The 20,592-nt window shown below is 41.5% G+C and overlaps 2 protein-coding genes across 4 annotated transcripts in view; both read left to right on the top strand.

Moving 5' to 3' along the window:
* The window catches only part of LOC310965465 (guanine nucleotide-binding protein G(s) subunit alpha-like), a 29,232-nt gene extending 26,560 nt beyond the window's left edge, over positions 1-2,672 (top strand). For both annotated transcript variants that reach the window (XM_083939078.1, XM_083939077.1), the window contains one exon: positions 76-2,672. In XM_083939078.1, coding sequence (XP_083795204.1) covers positions 76-222 — 147 coding nt within the window. In that variant the 3' untranslated portion in view covers positions 223-2,672. The remainder of the gene's footprint in view (positions 1-75) is intronic.
* A 3,512-nt stretch (positions 2,673-6,184) lies between these two features.
* On the top strand, positions 6,185-19,674 carry ipo9 (importin 9). Of its 2 annotated transcripts, XM_083939763.1 has the most exons (24): positions 6,185-6,375; positions 8,630-8,691; positions 8,842-8,928; positions 9,080-9,281; positions 9,956-10,044; positions 10,307-10,393; positions 10,669-10,788; positions 11,626-11,726; positions 12,109-12,167; positions 12,277-12,428; positions 12,519-12,617; positions 13,473-13,579; positions 13,715-13,854; positions 14,082-14,244; positions 14,638-14,864; positions 15,077-15,225; positions 15,414-15,542; positions 16,050-16,325; positions 16,412-16,578; positions 16,689-16,822; positions 16,900-17,019; positions 18,201-18,311; positions 18,418-18,494; positions 18,665-19,674. In XM_083939763.1, exons 1-24 carry the CDS (start codon positions 6,216-6,218, stop codon positions 18,773-18,775), a joined length of 3,129 nt encoding a protein of 1,042 aa, XP_083795889.1. In that variant the 5' UTR covers positions 6,185-6,215; the 3' UTR covers positions 18,776-19,674. The 2 variants fall into 2 exon arrangements, 1 of the variants encoding a protein (XP_083795889.1); XR_014593793.1 differs by lacking the exons at positions 18,201-18,311; positions 18,418-18,494; positions 18,665-19,674 and having other exon boundaries at positions 16,412-16,568.
* Positions 19,675-20,592: the final 918 nt, after the last annotated feature.

Genomic DNA, 20,592 nt, shown 5'->3' with positions numbered 1-20,592 from the left:
GTATTTGAGTTCAGAGTTGTGGGGGAACGTGAGACAAAATATTTCCAACACTCTGTGCTTTTGCATCTTTTTCAGAGGATCAGCACAGCCAGCGGGGATGGACGGCATTACTGTTACCCCCACTTCACCTGCGCAGTCGACACAGAAAACATCCGCCGCGTCTTCAATGACTGTCGCGACATCATACAGAGGATGCACCTACGGCAGTACGAGCTCTTGTGATGGGCAGCGTCCAACCTACTTATCTACCTACCTTCCTATCTACCCCCACCCCCACCACAACCACCACCACCACCCACCACCACCAGTTAGCCAGTTGCCCCTCCACTTCCTCCAACTTCGCCAAACAACCGAGCCCTCCCCTCCCTCCCGATAAAACTCCTTCTTCTCCTGGTAACACAGCTTCAGAAAAGCAGATTAGTGGAAAGACACCGTTAAGGATACACCAACATTTTCATCAACTATTCGCCAGGACTGACTGCACTTTGACCAAGGAAAGAGGGTCAAGACTGGAATCCCTCAGTGCAGACTATCCCTCCTTTCATCTTACTCTGTCTCTCAGATATATGAACACACTCACGCTCGCAGGTACACACACACACACACACACACACACACACACACACACACACACACACACACACACACACTACAGCATAAGACATTCATAGCCCAGAGATAGGTTTCAATGTCTCATATCGCACACACAGGCCCTTTCAGAACCAAGTCCTCATGCTTTTAACAGTCGGCAGAGGCTGATTAAAATAATGCATTTTGAGAGAGAGGAGTTTATTCACCGCGTGCTGAAGATGACGGAGGAGGAGGAGAAGAAGAGAACAATGGACATGGAGGGTGGCAAACTGCTACAGAGGAGGGCTGTGAGCCTTTTTGTTGCCTGAACAGACAGACTAATTGACGGCTGTCTGTGGACGTGAGCGTGACTCGAACATAAGACCACACGGCTCACATGACACGCTCTTCAAGAAACCATTCAAGGAGGGACGACAGAAAACAACAAAAAAAAGGAGGGAAAAAAAAGAAATACCATACAGTGCATACATTCATGCATACCAGTGAACTTTATGCAGTGCAAAAAAATCCAAGCTATATATATATGTATATCTATATATATATAGATATATGTGTATATATATATATATATATATGTATACACATATATACAGATACATATATGTATACATATGTATGTGTATATATAATATTTTGATATATATATATATACATATATATTCATATATATATATAATATTTATAAATATATATATATAAATATTATATATTCCTGTAATAACACAAATCAACTTTTATGTTTTTGTTAGTTTTTACCCCATGTTGTGTGTTGGTGTGCACTGTGTGTGAGATCTGCCTTTGTGCACCATTTAACCCCCCCTACCAACACACACACTAGCACACACACACACACGCACGCGCGCGCGCACACACACACACACACACACACACACAAACACAAACATCCTCCCCCCTGCCCCTGCTGCTATTTGATAACTACTTAACATATGGAAAATACAGGAGAGATTTTATTTAATAAAGGAAAAAACAAGGCAAAAAAGAAAGCATGAAGAAAAAGAAATTACTTTTCAAGACTGGATGCAATATTTTTACTTGGGAACACACACGCACAAACACACACACACACACACACACAAACACACACACACACACACACACACACACATAAACACACACACACAATCACACACGCTCCAGCCCTCGTCAGTCCCCCCTTTCACCATCCCCCCTGCGCACACCTTTCGTCTTATTCACTCACCTCTCCCCGTCCCCACTTCCTGTCCCTCCTTGCTTTAAGTACATCTGTCTTTATTTTACTGCTGGACTATTATTCTTGTACAGACTGTAAAATGTATTATTTTGTACAACTTTATTGAAGAAAAAAATAACTTGTAGAAGATCCCTGTGCCTTGATCACGACTGTACGTGTAAAAATGAGCTAATATGTAAGTTATGTTTCACTGCGCTGTACAGCTGGACGGGTCTGTCCCACCTCGTCCGTGCTGGCTCAACCCTCCGCTGGAGGTTGGGGGGAGGGGCATCGGATCAGGGCGGAGGCCTTTCGTCTGTTGCTTAGCCCCCCCCCCACATTTGTTTGTCCGTTGATTCATTTGTTTTGCTTTAACTCTCCTATGGTTTATATAATAGGATTTGAAAAAGAAAAAGAAAAAAAAGATAATCAGACACACCACCTTAATGCTGTGTAGTGAAAGATACTGAACCCTAACACAATTTAATATATATAAAATATATTTCAGATTTTATATTTTATATATATGTACTGTACACTTATATCTATCTCCCTTGTGCGCTGTCCCCCAGGTTTCCTTTGCTTTCTGTCAGTAACATCTGCATACATTTTCAGAAGGTGGCGATTCTGGGTGCAATGGGATGGGTATTAATTTTTTGTTTTTTTATTTTTTGCTTTAACTCTTTTGAAGAAGAGGTAAATATCCAGTTGCAAAACATTGCTTGTTTCTACATAAACCAAATTGTTTTTGCTTAAACAAGAAGAAACTGTTGTTTTAGTGTTTGGTTCATTCTTAAGCTGAGTGTACTAGATCCTCTCTACCTCTACATGACATGTGCTCCGCTGCCAGTTTATTAGGTACACCTGTCTTAACGTGCAGTCTAGTACAACAGTCCTGCTGTAGATCCTTCGTTCATTTATATCACTAAGGGCAGACTAAAAATACTTTCCTCTCAGTAAAACCTGGCATAACTGATAACAGAGCTGCTGATTTATTGATTAATCGAGAAAAGAATTGTTCATTGAAAGCCCTAATTTATAATAATAAAGTTTATTTATACAGCACATCCAAACCAGAGATTACAGTGTTTCACTAGGGGATGGGGTGTGTAAACATTCAGATTGATTATTACAATCAACCTTTTCACGCCTGCATACACAATTACAGACATGCAGACAAATTACTCATATAAATCAGAAGTGATTTTCACAACTACAGTTTGCAAAATGCTTGAGTTGAATCAACATCTCTAAACCATTTTAACAAAAACTGAGCAACCTTCATGAAAGTAGAAATTATTGCCGACCTGTTGTATTAGTAAGTTTTAGCTTATGTATCTAATATACTGGCAACTGAGTGTAAACTAATCCGTGGTCCCGACACCCATCAGGATATCACTGTTGCCAAAGTTTTGACTGCACAACTCACTTTTCTCCACACGTGAGAAGTATTTAGTTATTAGTTATTGGAGCAGAAGCAGTTTTCACCATTTCTGATTATTGTTCTGTTCCCAAACTGACTGGGGATTTTTGTCAAAGACACAAACCAGGGCCTTGTTGGATTGTTTAGGATTATACACTTATTATTCACTATAATTCGAGAGACACAACTGGGTATGAGTATTGCAAATATGTAGCTTTTCGTCCTTTACTGCTTTGCAAAGGGCTGCAGAGAATACATGAGACACATGTGCACTTGCTGATACCCCATCTGTTTCCTTGTGGGAGCAACAGGATTATGAGGTGAAGCTGGATATTGCTCCTTCAGTAACAAGACCCCTTGTCACCTCTAGAGTTTGTTCACGCCTCACAAAGAATCACACTGTTTGTTAGAAAAACTTGTGACACAAGGAGCAGTTCAGAACCAGAATCAAGGTATAATAAAACAAAATGTATTCTTGTACAAGAAGGGAGCAAATAGTGAACTTAACACCAGTGTCTCCACATGCTCTGAGGGCAGTCCACGTCAGTCCACGTCACTTCAACATGCAGTCGAACAGTCATGGTGATATGTTAAGAATCAGAATCAACTATGTAGTATGTAAACAAATTACACACCTGGTGATTTGTGCTGAGCGGATACAAATATACACATAAAAACACGGAAAGAATACACAGAATTTAGCAATAAAAACTAAATAATAATATAAATAATAATATAATGTGTAATGGTAGGGGGTAGCAAGGGGTTGGGTGGGGGGACCCGGGTCTTGAAGCTGTTCTTGTGGCGTGGGGTCTTTACTGACCAAAACATAGGAAGCTTTTAGAAAACATAGGAAGCTTTTCCCATAGCAATCGCTGACCCTTCTGCAGACTCTGCGCCACAGTGTGAGAAAAGGTCACTGTTCTCACCGTGAAACACAAAACAATACAGCCAGAGTTCTCACATATAACCAACAATAACATGTCGACCCTTTTCCCATCACTGCTGTTTCACTGGAGTTTAATATTTCTGTTTTCTATGTGGGGAACAGAGAAGTGAAAACTGTAATGAAAGTAAAGCTCAGGTGAGACTACACCTGTTAATAAGATGCAGGTGGCAAGCGTTGCAACTAGTTATTGTGCACAGCATTGCACCACCCACTGTGTGTAGGAGACGCTTTCAGCTAAAGCCACTTAGGGAAAACAGGACTCCATCACACAGGGTAGAAAACTGTCTCTGCATTGTTTTCTGCTGATTTAAACTCTAAAATACACTACAGAGCTAAAGGTATGTGGACGCCTGAACGTTTGATTGTTGAACATCTCATTCCCAAACCACTGGCCTTAATATGCTGCTACAACAACCTCCACTCTTCTGGGAAGGCTTTCCAAAGTATTTTGGAGGCTGGCTGCTACCATGGAGGCTGACCACACTGATGTTAGGCGATGAGCCCAAAGGTGTTGGATGGAGCAGAGGTCAGGTTTCCGTGAAGGCTCTGCAACTTCTCCCACACCAAACTGGGAAAACCATTTGAATATGAAAGTCACTTTGTGCATTGTCATGTTGGAACAAGAACGGCTATTCACAAAGTTGGAATCACACTTTTGTCTAAAATACCATCATGTGTGGTAGCATTGAGACTTCCCTTAATGAAAATTAAAGGGGCTTTACCCGAGCCACACGAACAGCTCAAAAGTACACAAAACTGAACTGGGACATCAACATGTTTTTGGCTGTATAGGCTAGTGTACACAAGCTACAACCTAATCAGTGGTGTCAAAGCAGATGTTTTACATACAAAACTTCACAAGCCACAATTACACGACGCCTGCAAGCTTTGGTCTGTACATGTATAGAGGGTGCAGCAGCAGATTTTAACTTATGACTTGATTTACTTGTAACTTTTCCTGTTAGTATAATGCAACTGGATTTCTATACTATATATTTATCCAATGTCTTTTCTATAAGACAACAAAATAGCATTTTACTCACACTGAAAGCAGCCAGTCTCTTTCAGCCTTTGAGGTTTTAGTTATATTCCGTAATTCAGATAATTTGTTAATATCTGTTATGTATGGGAACAAATGATGGCATTTAGATATGAACTTTATCTACAAGTGAATACCCCACTTTTACCACTGTTGCTGAATACCTAATTTTGACACCACTGCATTTATCGCACTTTATTTTGACAAGTTTTAATCTAATTCAGTATACGATTTGAATGTATGTGGTCTCGAGGCAATTTGAAGTAGTGCAACTTCAAAGACATTATTAAACTAATTTCAATTCAGTTTTAGTTATAGTGCCAAATCATAACAAAAGTTATCTCAAGACACTTCACATATAGAATAGGTCCAGACCACACTCTATGACTTATTTATGATTTACAGAGACCCAACAATTCCTCCATGAGCAGCAGCAAGTTGTAATATTTATAATAATAATAACAATAATAATAATACGTATGAGCAGCAGCTAGTCGCAGTATCTATAATAATAATAATAATAATAATCAGAATCAGAAATACTTTAATTATCCCAGGGGGGATTATTTTTGTTACAAAACTCCAGATATACAAACAACAAATATTATACAGACTAAACATAAAATAACATATATTATAAAATAAAATAAATGAAAATAATAAATAATAATAACGATAATGATAATAATAACATCTACAGACAGTTTTTATCCACCAATCATGTGCACAGAGTGGCAGCTCAGTTATTTGCTCCCATAGTGACCTGGTAACATTTCAGACAGCAGTTGCAGGAATCGTTTTCCCGCCACTCCACAAGAGGGAGCCAGAGATGGACAGAAAAAAAAACACGTGGGCCGAACCGGACGATAAAAAATTGTGCTTCCTTTCGCAACCTCCAAAACCCCGCCTCCACGTTTCCATGCATTGGCGCGCTTCACCTCCGTGGCTCTCCGCTCTTCCCCAGGTGACGGACTGACTCGGGCTGAAAAACACAGCAGAAGGCATGAGTGCGGCGGGTAGTGGTCGGTCCGGTTCTGCCGCTGGCCCGGTACAGCAGGGACTTAAAGAGGCTCTAATCGAGACGCTGACGGCCATCCTGTCCCCGGTTCAAGAAGTGCGCGCCGCTGCGGAGGAACAGATCAAAGTGCTGGAAGTGACAGAGGGTGAGTGTTAGCTGCTAGTTTAGGGAGTCCACGGTGGGTAGCTCCCCGGTGCCCTCACTCTCTGACAGCATGGGCCTCTTCGGCGACATAGGGCTCCGTGCGGACCGTTGTTTTGCTGCTTTGATCAGCGCTGTCTTTAGCTGATATGAGCAGGGTTAGCTAAAAACTGTCCTGGCTTCCCCGAAGGCCACATGTCAGTGATGACCAAGTTAGCTTTTAAAGCTCATGAAAACCCCCATACCTGAGTTAAGAGGTCGTCTTTGCCGTCATCGGACAAGTCACAGCTAACCGGCGTCACAAGTGTAACATTTAGTCCGTAAATAACCTACATTAAGCACATGGGGGGCTGTGAGGACCCCGGCCTCAGGAGCACAGCAACAGGGTGGACACTGGTATGTAGTTCCGCCGAAGGGAACCCGTCCAGTTAGCGTTGAGTTACCTTCTTTTGTCCGCTATGTGGAGGAAACTGAGCTGAAATAAAGTGACCGATCTGAACCTATAGAAACAAAACCGTTACTGGCCTCGAGCGTATTGGAATCTGATAACGTCACTTGGAGACGAGGGGGACGATGGCAACATACCCACATCCGTTAGTCCACCTAAACCAACTGTTTATCAAACAATGTCTACGTTTTATGAGCGACAGCATGTCCAGCTAGATGCCAACAAGCTTCCCCGTGTCCAAGAAGTAACTTTATTCTCAAAACAGTATCGTATTCATGGAAAAAAAATTCCACGGTGGCTATGAGAAACGCAGAATGCCCGATGACAGATTTTCCCGCGAAGATGTCTCGCAGGGGCTTCTCCCGCAGCTCCATCAGGATACACATGTGAGGGAAAACAAAGAGGACCACTGTCCATGCGTACATAAAGTATATATACTACTGCATATAAAGTATTCTTTCATGCACACATGAGTGCTGTTATCAGACCACGTGCATTGCTGCTGTCCAAATGAGCTTTATTGTCCAAGTTGTGTTTCAAAATTAATCCATACATCCTTATTTTTACTAATGTATCAAGACTCAAATGTAAAAATGATGCCAGTATATTTCTTAGGTTATAGTTATTTTAAAACTATGAAACCGTTACTGTCTGAAAAATAAACCAGCTACTCTGTCGTCTGGCAGGCAAATGAACAGTTGAACAAATAGTTTTTCTGTTATATTTTTATTTAGCAGCAACATTAATGGTCTACGCCTGTTTTCATTACTGTTAAAATAGTGGATCAAAATATAGTTGATGGAATTTATAAGCACCATGCATGGATAGCACCATTATGCTTTATATAAACAATTGTTGACATAGTGGGTAGGTGAGGTGGGTGTACCATTAAGTAGGTGGGTAGCTAACCAAGGAGGAAGTGGGTGTATACAATCCTATGTATATCTACTGTAAACCACCAGAAAAGTGGGTGGGTGTACCTGCATATACCATTCCCTACACCACAAAATACAGTAGCCTACCTAGTGGGTATAGATTATACTCCACCAGACTTCTATTGTCTGTCCTGAGTCCTCGTGCCCCAGGGGAAAGACTAATTGTGCACACTGTCTGGCGGTCGCCTGTTGTAATGCAGCATCGCAGCGAGGCCGGCCCTTTCCGCTGGCCCCTCTCTAAGGCAGACGCACTGTAGGATTGTCAGCACTAACATTGTCTTCTGGCGCCTGATGTCACTCTTCGTAAAACCCAGTGAGAGAGCGCTGGATCAGAGCTGAGGTTGATGCTGATTCTGAACTGTATTTATCGCTCACACTCTGCATGCCTGGAAGGCCAGAGTCAAACCAGTATGCTCTGTTGGCCTTATGGGTTGTTGCAGTGTTGTTAGCCGTGGAACCAAATTGTATCAGTGTTGTCATTTATTGTGTTTTACAAAGAAATGACTCTTTAATGTTGAAACCAAATTATCTAAAGAACTTAAACAATAACATTTACCACTATAAAAGAACATTTCTACAACACAAAATGTATTCAAGTCTGTATTTAGTCGAGGCATCTTTTGCAACAATTAAGCCTACGGAGTCCTGTGCAAGTTTTGTGTTATCTTTGCATATCATGACACTCAATTGTAGAGATTAGTTTGAAAGACATTTTTCCTGTTTATCAGTGTCTTTACGTCCTCATTACACCCGCTGTAATTGTGTTATGATTCATCCCAGTAGCTTCCTGATGCCTCCGTTCTGAGCTCTCTGATTGTTTTGTTGCATTTATTAATTTTTTTTTTGGTCTCGTCCTTGATGCGTTCTTGTTGTAGAGTTTGGCGTCCATCTGGCAGAACTCACGGTTGATGCTCAGGGAGCACTCGCAATTCGCCAGGTGAGCGTAAAAAATAGACATTTTTGCAAAGAAGCAAAGGAGGTCCAGCCCCCACACACGCCTGTCAAAGAAAGGCCTCAGTTATTGATTTGGTTTTGTTCACTTATGTGTAACATCACAAATATCTTGTCTTGTTGTCTGTGTTCGCAGCTAGCATCAGTCATCCTGAAGCAGTATGTGGAGACTCACTGGTGTTCCCAGTCAGAGAAATTCAGGCCTCCTGAAACTACAGATCAGGTAAACCATACTTCACCTTCAATACATGTCTTTTGTCTGCTGCTGGCACGAGTTTTATCTTTGCAGAAGTGTTCTTGCACACAATTTTTAGATTCCCAGAGGACTTTTTTTCTTCTTTTTTTTAAACTAATCTCTTGTCGTGCCCTTCCAGGCTAAAGCCGCCATCAGGGAGCTGCTGCCAAGCGGTTTACGGGAGGCGATCAGCAAAGTCCGCTCCAGTGTGGCATACGCTGTGTCGGCCATTGCCCACTGGGACTGGCCTGAGGCCTGGCCACAGCTGTTCACCCTGCTAATGGAGATGCTGGTCAGCGGAGACGTCAATGCTGTGCACGGGGCCATGAGGGTCCTCACAGGTATGTGATTAAGATACACATAAACACACTCAATCTGTACATGTTTGCCCGCTAAAACGCGATGCCAAACCCCCAGAAATTAATATTAACCTTTTTTTGCACCAGCTTTAATGCCAAAAACGTAACATACAAGTTGCATCCATTTAATTTTTACATTTCAACTCTTGCATGGCACAGCATAACGTTCCTGAACTGTAAAATATAAAAACACATTTAAACATTTAATTCATTACAGATGACATTCAGACTCCAGCTCAGAATAATGTGCATGTTCCAGTATTCATGAGTGATGAATTGCTGCATCGGATGCTGACATGTTTATAAAATCGTAACAATACAATCCTAGTCCAATCTTGCATTGCCTAAAATGTTGGTGCATTTACATCTCCAATTTCCCTTTAAGTGAAAGTAATTTTTTCTACCTACACTAAGGAATGACTCTAATAAGTTTCACACAGAGTTTTAAATAGAAAAGTAATACAGAGCAATGGTGTTGGATCAGAAGTGGGTATCAACCAAAGAAAGACGAATCGTAGAAAGGACATTCCTGATCAAATCATTGTAGCAGGATGGTCAGAGTGGCAGCCATTTGCATGTACAATCGACTAACTTCCATACAAACTGATTTGCTTCAAGTCTTGTTCATGTAACAACCTGTTGTCTGTGATGTTCAGAGTTTACTCGGGAGGTGACTGATACTCAGATGCCTCTGGTGGCTCCAGTCATCTTACCTGAAATGTACAAGATCTTCACCATGGCCGAGGTATTGCTACAATTAAAATATAGTTGCCATAATGCAGTATTTCTCAGTTTGACCTTGATTATTATGAAAGGTATAATGAAGCTTAAACACTTCTTAAATTCACAGTTGGTGTTTGTAGAATTTTATATTTTCTGGAGGCACAAATTTTGTTGACCACCAGTGGGGACTGTGCTTTATATTACTGATAATATCTTTAATTGTTCTACTCTGTGTTTGACATGAAGTTTGAGCTACTTTTTAAAAAGTTCCTTAACTGTTGCAGGTGTACAGCATTCGTACTCGATCCAGAGCAGTGGAGATATTCACCACCTGTGCCAACCTCATCTGTGCTATTGAAGAGCTGGAGAAGGTGAGACGTGGTGATTTTCTCTAAGATATTATATGGTTAATAACATCATAGATTTAGTTTGAATCAGTTACATAACAAAGATTTTGACTTTTGATTAAACCTCTTTACGTGAAAAAAAGTTTCATCTTATTGAGTGGCAGCTGATAATTTACATTAAAAGAGATAATTTTTCAATAACTTAAGATAGACGTGGAAGTGACATGCATGAGTAACTAACTCAGTAGTGATTTTAATGTAAACGCACCTCCTCTGTATGTATGTATGTGTGTGTTTAGGGTGCAGCCAAAGCGTTGATCTTTCCTGTGGTGCAGCAGTTTACAGAAGCATTTGTGCAGGCTCTGCAGATGCCCGAAGGACACTTGTCTGATAGCGGTCTTAAGATGGAAGTCCTCAAGGTGAGTGACTCCACAGAGCATAGATTGTGTATATAAGAGATGGAAGTAGCTACTGTGAGGTCACCTGCTGGTTTCTGGACTACCGTTTTCGGGCCAGGAGAGACATTACTGTTTCTTAACTCTAAATCAAAATTACTGTCCACCTCTCGATGTTTAACAAACCCGACTGCCATCCTCTTTGTCATAGCTATGATAAAGCAATCATGTTTTTCCCACACCGTCCGGCAAAAAAATCTTCAGTGTGGTGGCGTTCTTTGTTAACACTTATTCAAGTTCATTTCACTCCCTGTTGTCTCTACATGAACATGATCGATCAGTCTTCCGACAAGCCGGTTAAAAACTGACAGATTCCCTTAAGTTACGTTAGCTTATGTGAGCGTTGTTATAAAGGACATGTTTGTGCGACCAGAATGTTACAATTAACTGTGAGGAAGTGAAAAGGCTATTTTAGGGCGCACACACACTGTCCATCCGTACCGGGCTTGACATAATAAATAAAATGAGAAGTAGGGTCGTTTTCCCATAGACTTCTATACAGTAAGATTTGTTTGACTGAGCCAGAATGCAGGTTTAAGGCACTTGTGCATTGGCTTCATTTATCAGACCGGAAGCTACGTCCATCTTTATTATTGCGGTCTATGATACAAACCAAAGAGTCCTTAAGTTGGTTGCATAGCAAGACCCTCAATTTTCAGTCTGCAGTTTTTGTAACAAATGATGGTGTTTAATTGTAGGGTGATTATGGCATGCAGTAGTTTGTTAGTCACATGATATTTGTCCACTCAAGATAAGATTTAAATCTGCGTGTTGTTTTTTTTTTTTAATCCTCTCTCCCAGGCAGTAACGGCGTTGGTAAAGAACTTCCCCAAACCCATGGTGTCCTCCATGCAGCAGATTTTACCCATTGTATGGAACACACTGACTGAAAGTGCAGCTTTATATCCTTCAGAATGCCAAATTGACTGATCATTTCTTGTTGGGATAACTTCTGCTGCCTGTGTTGTAAAAGACCAGTTCAAACAACTTCCATTTGGGGTGATGTATACGAAAATATGATATATAACTAGAGGTTTTACTTCTTTTTGGACATTGTGTCCTTTTTGCTGCAGAACATCCTCTCTAAACCATCAACGTCACCCGCTTAGATAAAAACATTTTACTGTTGAGTCAAAGACAGTAAATTCCATCATCTGATATTTTCAGATTGAATCAGATCGAATAATAGGAATGTGAGATTAGTACTAACAAGACATGAAAACTAAAAAGCTAAGGAGACTGAAAAGGTTTTTACAGTGGGGCATTCTTTAACCATACGTTCACTTATGTGAGAACAGAAGTCAACTACACGGAGGAGGTGGATGACCCCGTGGACTCAGATGGTGAGCAGAACGCTTTCACCGCCAACATATAACAGCGTTTTTTCAGTGTTCGAAGCACATTTTCAATCTACTGGTGTTGTTATTTTTTTTAATGGCTCATTTTTTGCAGGTGAGGTTTTGGGTTTTGAGAATCTGGTGTTCAGCATCTTTGAGTTTGTCCACACGCTGCTGGAGAACAACAAGTTCAAGAGCACAGTGAAGAAAGCCCTGCCCGAACTCATCTACTATGTCATCCTGTACATGCAGATCACTGAGGACCAGGTGAGGGTTGACCTAAACACATGAGGCTGAAATGGCTGTTTGCATAATATATTTTGGTGATGATTCACTTGTGTTTGCCCGTTTCTTCAGATCAAAGTGTGGACTGCGAACCCACAGCAGTTTGTAGAGGATGAGGATGATGACACCTTCTCCTACTCTGTCAGGATATCAGCTCAGGACCTGCTGCTGGTGAGATAAAATTATTAATGGTTATTCACAACAAATGTGAAAACTGTGACATTTTAAAGCCCAAATTAAACACCTTCAGTACAGCGTGGCCTTTCTGTTATTTTTGTGTGAAATCACTTCTTGTATAGGATGATTAAACAGTTTGGTTCAGTTCAATCAAATATTGGTGTGTTTGCCTGTTTAGTTCTGTTTGTTTGACATGGTGTGAACGCAGTTTACCAGCTACAGGACAGTGTGGTATTAGAACTGTGATTCTGTAGTGTTATTAAATCTGCCCGTTGATAGTGAAGGAGCCTCAATCTGTATAAGCAGCATTGTATAGCCTATGTTTATACAAAAGGATTTTGTAGGCATAGTAAAACGTTGCCAATGCGTGTCTTTGTGAGTGCATAGAGGTGTGTTGAGCCTGTATCCTACTCCATGTATTGCAGCAGTTGTAACAATCATGTGACAGAAACTATTTTCAGGTACAAAAGGCCTTTTTTTAAAAGAAGTTCCAGTTACCGCCTGATCTAAAAATGCTCACCGTTTCTACACACTTCCAGAGAATCACCTTCTTGCTCTCCTTTTTCCTCATACAGCCTCCACAAACACTCCAGGTGTCTGTTGAACTACGTTGCCATATTACTTGAAAAAGACTGGAAATGGTTGTTTACTTTATGACAGGGACCTCTCAATGAATAATAAACACTGAGCAGTGCAGGTGCAGAGTAAAATGGGTCGGAAATATCCAGCATTTATAAATTTCGCAGTGGTGCCATAGCAACTCTCAACTTCTCTTCAGCTCACTTTGTGGGCCTCTGGTCCACCCTGACAGTGTGTATAATGATGGGGACCTTTGGCCTCTGCTTGCAGGCTGTCGCTGCAGAGTTTCAGAATGAAAGCGCAGCAGCGTTGGCAGCGGCAGCGACCAGACACCTCCAAGAGGCAGAGCAGGCCAAAAACAGTGGCAATGAGCACTGGTGAGGAGAGACTCTGCAGTAACACTCCTGACGCTCTGTCTGAAAACATCTGTGTGTTTGAGCCACATTCCTGCTGTAGTTTCACCTGTGCTTTTAAGTCAGAAAAGTAATTAAAAAAACAATATATTTAACCAGGTGGAAGATCCATGAGGCCTGCATGTTGGCCTTGGGCTCTGTCAAAACTATCATCACAGAGAATGTGAAGAATGGTCGTATCCAGTTTGACATGCACGGTTTCCTGGCCAGTGTTATCCTCGCTGATCTCAACTTGCCAGGTGAGTCCTGAACTGACCCCTAGAAGTGATCAATAACCCTTAAAGTACGAACTGCAAGTGCCTCAACTCCTCATAAGAAAGACATTTGATTACATTTTCATTATTTAATTAAAAGACACCATATTAAACTGCAAAATGAACTCCTTACTTGTGGTTTCTCTCTCTTACTCGTCTTCTCTTGTGTTGTTCTTTACGGCCATCTCTTGTTTACGTCTCCTCTTGACCAGCGGCGTCTCCGTTCTTGCTCGGCCGGGCTCTGTGGGCAGCCAGTCGCTTCACAGCAGCCATGTCTCCGGAGCTCATCCAGCAGTTCCTCCAGGCCACCGTCAGCGGCCTCCACGACAGCCAGCCGCCCTCCGTCCGCATCTCCGCTGTCAGGGCCATCTGGGGGTGAGCAAGCAGTGTTTTTAACTTTGCTGCCGCCCAAACAGAGAACAGTGTTATTTTTGTGATCCAACACCGCGAGTTGTAGCTTCATGTTTACCGTCCAGACATCAGAGTTGATCTTCTCTGATGTAATTCTCAGCATGAAAGGAAACAAATCCCAAAGTTGCAATCTCTTCTCTAAAATAGAAAATGTTTATTGTTGTTTTTGTATCTAGAGAAGATGTGTGATTTCTATTCTCTTAACCTCAGTTGTAGTTTATGGCAACCTATGAGCCAAAAAAGGGGGTCGAACAAACAGGCAGGCAGACAATAATGTAATTTTAAACTTCCAGTAAACATTTTAATAGTTTGAAATGGTCACTAACTGATCATGAAGATGTTCATGTCATTTTCCAGGTATTGTGATCAGCTGAAGCTGTCGGAGAGCACTCATGTCCTTCAGCCCTTCCTCCCCAGCATCCTTGAGGGACTGGTCCAACTGGCCGCCCAGTTCAGCTCAGAGGTGCTCACCCTCGTCATGGAGACTCTGTGCATCGTCTGTACCGTTGACCCGGCCTTTACCACCAGCGCCGAGAACAAGATCTGCCCCCTCACCATTGCTATTTTCCTTAAATATAACAATGGTACTGCTATAGCTCCTCTAAACACAGCCTCTACCGGACTTAAAGTACTTTCTCACCTTCCTCCAAATTTTTCTCATCTGACACACATTGTCGAGATTTGGCAATTAAGATGGATTAAAATGCTACCTGAAATCAGTATCTCTTAGCAAAGTGAAGCACTTTTTCAGACTTTTGTCTCTTTTCTTAGGCCCTGTCTCCTCTCTTCTCCTCAGACCCTGTGGTGGCGTCCCTGGCTCAGGACATTTTTAAGGAACTGGCACAGATCGAAGGCTGCCAGGGCCCCATGCAGATGCGTCTCATCCCCACGCTGGTCAGCATCATGCAGGCTCCCTCTGATAAGATCCCTTCGGGACTCTGTGCTGTAAGTAGAAAGTGCTACATTGACATTAATCATTTGAAATTTGAATTTCGACTAAATATGGCATCTCTGAAAATGTTACAGGGCCAAACTCAAATGATCAGTTCTGCTTTGTGATGCAATCATCAGATTTTTCCTGAGATTTATAACAGAATTTGACCGCTTCTCCTCCCCCTCTGTCTGCACTACAGACGTCTATTGACATCCTGACCACAGTTGTCCGAAACACCAAACCCCCTCTCTCAGAGATTCTGGTGTGCCAGGCATTTCCTGTGGTGGCACAGTGCACCTTACGCACGGACGACAACACGATAATGCAGGTAAACTCAACAAAATTCAACTTAATTTTTGCATCTGTGTCCCGGCTGCCATTGTTTTCCACTGACCAAGCATCGCCGTTTTGTTTCTGCGGTTGATTGTAGGTCACGTTTCATGGCTCTGGTTGGTTATAGGTCTATCGAATTGCGTCCAGAAGCATTTCGCTCTAATTTTACTAATAAGCATTTAGGATTAGTCTGGTTTTAAGATGTTTTTAAACTAAAATATGTTATACAAGGCACAAACTAACCTTTAAAGGTGGAACAGCTATTCTTATTTTTATGACAAGCTTTTGATTAGCATCACCTTCTCCACCTTAAGGCTCAGTTGAGGTGGACTAACCTACCAGCATTATTTTAGTGACAGCAGCTCAGCTTTTATTGTTTTTTCGTTAAATACCATTAAACACCCCGGTGAAATGTCGGGAATATATGAAAAGTATGTGGCAACATCGCTCTTTTCTCATTCTCCTGTTACTTCTGCTCTTTCACTTCTCCTCCCCTCTCCAGAACGGAGGTGAGTGTCTGCGTGCGTACGTCTCCGTCGCCCTGGAGCAGATCGCTCAGTGGAGGGATGAGCAGGGAAACAGCGGCCTCTGGTACGTCATGCAGGTGGTCAACCAGCTGCTGGACCCCCGGACCTCAGAGTTCACGGCCGCCTTCGTGGGCAGGTTGGTGTCCACCCTGATCTCTCGGGCGGGAACCCAGCTTGGGGAACAGCTGGACCAGATCCTCAGAGCGATTCTGAGCAAGATGCAGCAAGCTGAGACTCTGAGTGTCATGCAGGTAAGGGGGCACAAAGCTGATGTGAGGCTGAACCACCAAACCTGTTCCTGACGAGTTTGATAATTTGGTCTTTGTTCTCTCTTTAGTCTCTGATCATGGTGTTTGCCCACCTGGTTCACTCCCAGCTGGAGCCTCTGCTGGAGTTCTTGTGCAGTCTGCCCGGCCCGACTGGGAAACCTGCGCTGGAGTTCGTCATGACGGAGTGGATGAGCAGGCAGCACCTCTTCTACGGACAGTACGAGGGTAAAGTCAGGTCGGACACAACTTTCATGAATGTATAACTTTTAACTGTTTGTTTCTTTTTACCACCCTCGACACATATCTCACACTTCTGTCATCTTTGTTGTTTGTTTCTTCCTGCAGCACCGTGGCTCTCTGTAAGCTGCTGCAGCACGGTCTCAACACGGACGACAAAAGGCTCCAGGATATCGTGGTGAAGGGAGAAGAGATCTATAGCCCCGAAGAAGGCATCCGCACACGCTCCAAATCTGCCAAGAGTAAGACAGCAAATTTTCTAAAGATAGCTGAATAGCTATATTCTTTTTAACAAGGTTGCAACAATCGATCTCCACAGATCCCGAGCGGTGGACCAACATTCCTTTGCTCGTGAAGATCTTTAAATTGATCATCAATGAGCTTTCAACGGTAGTGGAGGCAAACGCCAGCAGAACGAATGCAGCAGACTGGACTCAAGGTGAGTGATATGTAATAAGATAATATCAGTTTGCACATGGTTTTTGAGGGACATGAACACAATTTAAGGGATTTAATCGTTGTGGCGTTGGACCTCTGTGTCTATTAAATAAAAATACATAATATTATCAGCATACATGCATACATAAATCAGCCTAAACTTCTGTTCTGGAAGCCTTTTATTTGTTTTTTATTTATCACCAAGGACTCAAAGTTTTCTGACAGGCAACAGCATTATTTGTTTCGGGCTGGTTTCAGTCTACCAACGAGCCCACCTGACTTTCATCTTTCCAAAGCTGTCACAGGCTCAGTTTTGAGGCTGGAATGAATATATTGGTATTTTAAGAACCTAGTCAACTTAAAGAGCTAACTTGTCGAGAAGGGAGCTAAATAACGATAATAATTTTGCAGCTCACTGTATAAAATGAGCTGTTGTGACCTCTAGGTTAATCACAGCCTCATGAAACTTTATAACCTCAAACTAGAGACGTAGGGCATTCAGAGGACGGATGGCTTTCTTAGTTTTATTGACAATAAGGGGGTTTTTGAATTGAGCAATCTCCTAATGTCAAAAGTTTGATCCCAAATCACAGCATGGATTTATTTTGTTCGTGTTCCTCATCTGGTTGTCTTAATGTGCTATTTTTGAGGGATTTTTTACTGTTTTTTATCAATTCTTGAGTGGTATTTTGTTTTTAAATGTAGCACCAAATATGCGGCATCAACTTATGAGACATAATAGAGCATGAGAAATGCCGTCACATACTGCAGACATAATTCTCTAAGCCCTTATACACTCTAAACCTTTGACATCTGAATGAGCTCATAACATAGCACAGGGTTTATCGCAGATTTATGACTAGAAAAACCTTACTGTGCTGAGCCAAATTGATCTTCAGGTTTCCAGCTTTCTAATGATGTTACCACTTCTGTGTGACATTGACTGCTGACTGCTATCTCCCCCTGAACAGGCCCTGTCCCCCACCCTCACTCCTTTAAAAAAAAAAAAAAAAAGTGTGAAGAGGTTAATTTTACAAAATGTTATAGATTTTTTTCGGGCTCATATGTGGCAGGTGGAGCTCTGGGCTTGCCAAAAGATAGCAGAGATGTTGTCTTTGTTGCCTGTAAACCAAAGAATAGCACAGCAGACATTTTGTAGCAACCAGCTGTTGTTTGTCTCAGATTCCAGTGGTATGTGGGAGGAAGAGGAAGAAGGGGAGGATGATGAGGATGACGAGGATGAAGGCCTCCCAGGGCAGCTACTTTCTGATCTGATCGCCTCTAACAAATACGGTAAAGTATATCCCCAGTGCTTCAGCTGTTTCTATTTTTTGTCTTCAATTCCAAAATATTTGTTTTACTGTAAGTTTTACGATCCTTGTGTGTTCCTGTCTCACAGATGATGATTATTACGAGGATGACGATGAAGATGATCCAGATGCATTGAAAGACCCCATATATCAGATTGATCTGCAGGTACACTAATTCCAACTTCACTTACGCAATTTTTACGACTACTAATGATAAACTGTTACTTGGTTGTGCAGCGTTCTTTTCCAGGGTTTGCCTGAAAGTCTTTTTTTTTTTTTTTAATAACACTAATGTCCTTGTATTTGTCCTGCGCTGTATCTTCTGTCTCATTCCAGGCTTACCTGACGGACTTCCTGACTCAGTTCGCCCAGCAGCCGTGTTACAGCATGTTCTCAGGCCACCTCAACGCTGCCGAGAGACAAACCCTGCAGTCTATAGGCCTCTAGCCCCACCGCCTGCCGCTCCAACACATCTCCTTGCATCTAAATCCTTTCCTGATGTCCCATCACTTAAGCGCTCATGATGAATTGACAACATAGCAAATAAAAAGGAGAAATGGCGTGATGGGCCTGGCAGACGAAGGAAACAGGGTAAAAAGAGATGGACACGCACTTACCCATAACTCCCCTGTTTCTACATACTCATGATGGGATAAAGGACTTTGCAGATGTCGAATTGAAGAGGATGACGAGTCGAGACTGAACGGATCCGAAGATGGTCAGAGGACTCGCCGTTCAAGAGTAATTTCAGACTGGACAAGAGGATTGAATAAAAACGTTGAGGACTCACAGTGGGACAAGTGATCCATGAAATATGAACGGACTATGTTGCCGTATCTTATCCTGTAACATGGAAAACTCCTCAAGAGAATTTACATCGATTGAAGGGAAGTCAAATGAAGAGAAATGTTTAGGGGGAGGGAGAGAAACATTGGCGGCCTTATATTCCAGAAAAATGTTGATTGTGTCTAACGAGATGAAAAGCTCTTCGACCGGGTGTCTCGGGGTACAGTGGTTTTGGGAAATTCAGTGTTATCATGGTGATTCACAGCCTTGTCATTTCCTTGTACACCCATTGACCTATGGGATGGAAACATTTCTAAATAAAAGTCCTAAAAGGACATATTCAGATGATCTAGATTCCTTTGTATAACAACAGCAACCATAATAATCAAAAATGCAGGTTCTTTGATCACATTTGCTATTGAATCTGACATTTATAATGGAAAAAATCATAAAAGTTAATTACACTCGGAGGACACATGCTGGCATCTAATACACTTTTTTTTTTTTTTTTTTACTTTATTAGGGAAATGAAAATGGTGGTGTTTTAAGCAATATATACATATTTAATAAATGGGTTATAACACTTTAATGTAGTTGTAAAAAAATTTAAAATGGGAATTAGTGTACAGTATTTGTTAGCAATTCTAACTTCTACGTATAAAGACATGTTTTATTACAAATGTGTTTTGCTGTCACTCAATATCTGTTCCTGCAGCAGCCTTATGGATGTTAGAAATGTTGACGAATACATTAATAAACGCAGATCTGCGCACAACTACATTATAGTGTGTTTTAAGCCATTTATGTTTGTCTACTACTTAAAGTCCTGGGGTGATGTATCCTTTGGACAGACGTTAACATGCACGATGGAAGCATTTTTGTTTAGAGTTGAATGATAAAACTGAAAATAATAATCCATAAGAATTGAATAGATTGTTGATACTTCTGTTTTATACAATATTAATATATTTACTGAAAGAGTTTTAAACATAATGCTACATTATGTAAGGCTGGAGATAGGGGGTATACGTTAAAGGGGACCTTTGGACATAAGTGGAATAGACTTAAAACACAAAACTACATTATACACTGAATTATGCAACTTGATCTTTATTTTGGGTATATTTGTATATCCGGTACCTGCTGGTGCGAGCTGTCAGCTGCCTGCTTCTCTTTGTATTCATCATTAATCCTGAATTCAGACATGGACTGACTTCAGCCTCATGGCCTTAAAGCTTTTGGGAAGTGTGTTTGTGCATTTATATTTTACCTATAAAAGTTGCACTTATGATGCCCAACAATACAGATGTTTTTACCATAAATATTTATAATCATAGACTTATAAAAACGTATTGTTTTCTTTATTATGTTTAATTCGCCACCACAGGAAATGCATGCACACTTTCTTCTCCCTGTGTAAGGTCATGAGGAGCTGTTTTTGTTTTCATCAGCAGCACGTTAAAATCTTTCTCCCCAGC

Source organism: Echiichthys vipera (genome assembly GCF_963691815.1).
Source record: "Echiichthys vipera genome assembly, chromosome: X".
NCBI classification, from domain to species: Eukaryota; Metazoa; Chordata; class Actinopteri; order Perciformes; family Trachinidae; genus Echiichthys; species Echiichthys vipera.
Note: the sequence above shows the minus strand (reverse complement) of the source record. Positions and strands in the feature narration are given on the sequence as shown.

Coding starts and splice junctions, on each gene's coding strand:
- ipo9 (XM_083939763.1), top strand. CDS start 6,216: ATGAGTGCGGCGGGTAGTGGTCGGTCCGGTTCTGCCGCTGGCCCGGTA. Junction 8,692..8,841: donor GAGCACTCGCAATTCGCCAG/GTGAGCGTAAAA, acceptor CTGTGTTCGCAG/CTAGCATCAGTCATCCTGAA. Junction 18,312..18,417: donor GATCGCCTCTAACAAATACG/GTAAAGTATATC, acceptor CCTGTCTCACAG/ATGATGATTATTACGAGGAT.